The 2,043-nt window shown below is 67.3% G+C and overlaps 1 protein-coding gene across 1 annotated transcript in view; it reads left to right on the top strand.

The window, feature by feature from the left end:
* Nucleotides 1–2,043, top strand: part of COL16A1 (collagen, type XVI, alpha 1) — a 29,214-nt gene that overhangs the window by 9,060 nt on the left and 18,111 nt on the right. The window contains exons 14-20 of the mRNA XM_010000600.1: nt 171–233; nt 351–413; nt 482–577; nt 682–720; nt 1,289–1,324; nt 1,506–1,596; nt 1,834–1,889. Coding sequence (XP_009998902.1) covers nt 171–233; nt 351–413; nt 482–577; nt 682–720; nt 1,289–1,324; nt 1,506–1,596; nt 1,834–1,889 — 444 coding nt within the window. The remainder of the gene's footprint in view (nt 1–170; nt 234–350; nt 414–481; nt 578–681; nt 721–1,288; nt 1,325–1,505; nt 1,597–1,833; nt 1,890–2,043) is intronic.

Here is a 2,043-nt window from a genome sequence, read left to right as displayed (position 1 = left end):
GGGGGCCGGGGGCCGGCCGGTGCTGATGGGCAGAAGGTAGGTCCAGCCCACCCGTGGGTCCCAGCATTGCAGCAGGGACTGTCTCACTGGCCCCGGGATGGCAGCACCCTGCTGGTGCCAACCCGGGCAGCGTGGGGGATGAGCATGGGTGACATCCATCTGTCCTGCAGGGCCAGAAGGGTGAGAAGGGTGACGGGGGAGTGCAGGGGAAGCCGGGGCGCCCAGGGAGAGATGTGAGTAGTGCCAGGTGGTACCTGGGCATCCCTGGGGGCATCCCCTGAGGCACAGGGGACCAGCCCCCCCATGCTGTGCACGTGTGGAGACTTCACACCCTGCTCTGCTCCCGGCAGGGTCGGCCTGGAGAGATTTGTGTGGTGGGGTCCAAGGGGCAGAAGGGATGTGGGTGCTTGAGGGTGAGCGGGGGGGAGCTGGGGCACCCAGCAGCATGGCTGGCACTGACACCCCCTCCCTTGCCTTCTAGGGTGACCCTGGCCTCGTGGGACCTGAGGGGCTGGCTGGTGAGCCGGGACCCCCAGGGAAGCCAGGTTCTCCAGGGATTGGCATTCCAGGGAAGCCGGTGAGGACCCCTGTGCTATGGGGGGGCTTCACTGAGGTGTCTCCCAGGGCTTCACAATGGGGCTGGCTGGACAGGGTGTTCAGGAAGGGCTCTCTCCCTTTCAGGGTGACCCTGGTGGCCCCCCGGGTCCGAAGGGAGAAAAGGTGAGTTTGGGGGAAAGGAGGGGTCCTGGCTGCCCCCTGTCCTGCCCCAGGGCAGTTCAGTGTGGCGGGTTGTGCTGGGGATCCCCCGCTGGAGCTGGATCCACCACAGCGAGTCAGCACTGGCTCCTGGTGCTACTGGCTGGGCAAGCCCAGCTGGGTGGCCCATGGCTTGGCCTGGGGGACAGGAGGGCCACGGCTTTCTCCTTGGCTGGGCTCAGGCTCTCCCATCTCTGGCTTCAGGGCAGTTCAGGAGCTCCTGGACCTGGAGGATCGCCTGGGACACCAGTGAGTACTGTGAGCCTGGAGCCAAAGCCTGGGGTCAGGGATGGGTCTCTTGGCTGGGGCTGCTTGGCCAGAGTGATGCTGGGATCTGGAGTGGTGCTGGGATCCAGAGCAGTGCTGGGATCCAAGCCCAGGCACATGGAGGGGTTTGGAAGAGCCAACGGCCTCATCCAGGGCTGGGACTGTCCTGTGCCTTCGTGGTGGCAGGGGTTGGGGGGTGCTGGGGGGCACGGCCAGGGCAAACCTTGGCCTGAAGCAAGCCCTGTGCTCTGCCTTCCTCCCACAGGGACCCCCCGGTGTCCTGGGGCCCAAAGGAGAGAAGGTGGGTGCAGCAGCAGGGTGTCCCAGCGTGGGGCTGTGCCATGGCCACGGGCACAGCAGCCCCGGCCAGCGCGGCCCCACCACGGTGCCCATCCCTGGGCTCGGGGCTGCTGGGGGGACCCTGGGGGCCATCCCCAGGACTCCCCCGCCCCAGGGCTGGGTCTCATTGTCCCTGTGGTCAGGGTGAGCCGTGTGAGGTGTGTCCCACCGTCTCAGAGGGGGTGCCGGGGGCCGCCGGGCTGCCCGGGAAGCCAGGACCAAGGGGAGCACCCGGCAGGGACGGGGTCTCGGTCAGTCTGGACACGGGAGGTGTGGGGGGGGGGGGCTCTGGTCTCAGCATCCCTAACACCCCCTCTTTCTTTTTTCCCCCCCTCTCCAGAACACCCCTGGTCCCATGGGACCCAAAGGGGACAGGGTAGGTGACACAGGGCTTGGGGGGGTGGTCTTGCCTGTCCCCAAGCAGAGGTGGGGGGACAGGGAACACCATCCATCCCGTGCTGCCCAGCACAGCTCCTGCATTTCCTTCCCAGGGAGATCCTGGCATCCAGGGCATGAAAGGGGAAAAGGTGAGTGTCCATCCCTCCATCCCACACATCCGCTTGGCGGGCAGCCCCCCAGCCCCCCCTGAGCTGTGCTCTGCCCCTGCCCTCGCAGGGAGACTCCTGCCTGTCCTGTGACCCCCACGTCCTTGCTGCACTGCTGCGGGGTCCCCCCGAGGGG

Source organism: Chaetura pelagica, unplaced genomic scaffold, assembly GCF_000747805.2.
Source record: "Chaetura pelagica isolate M959 unplaced genomic scaffold, ChaPel_1.0 scaffold676, whole genome shotgun sequence".
Taxonomy (NCBI): Eukaryota; Metazoa; Chordata; class Aves; order Apodiformes; family Apodidae; genus Chaetura; species Chaetura pelagica.
Note: the sequence above shows the minus strand (reverse complement) of the source record. Positions and strands in the feature narration are given on the sequence as shown.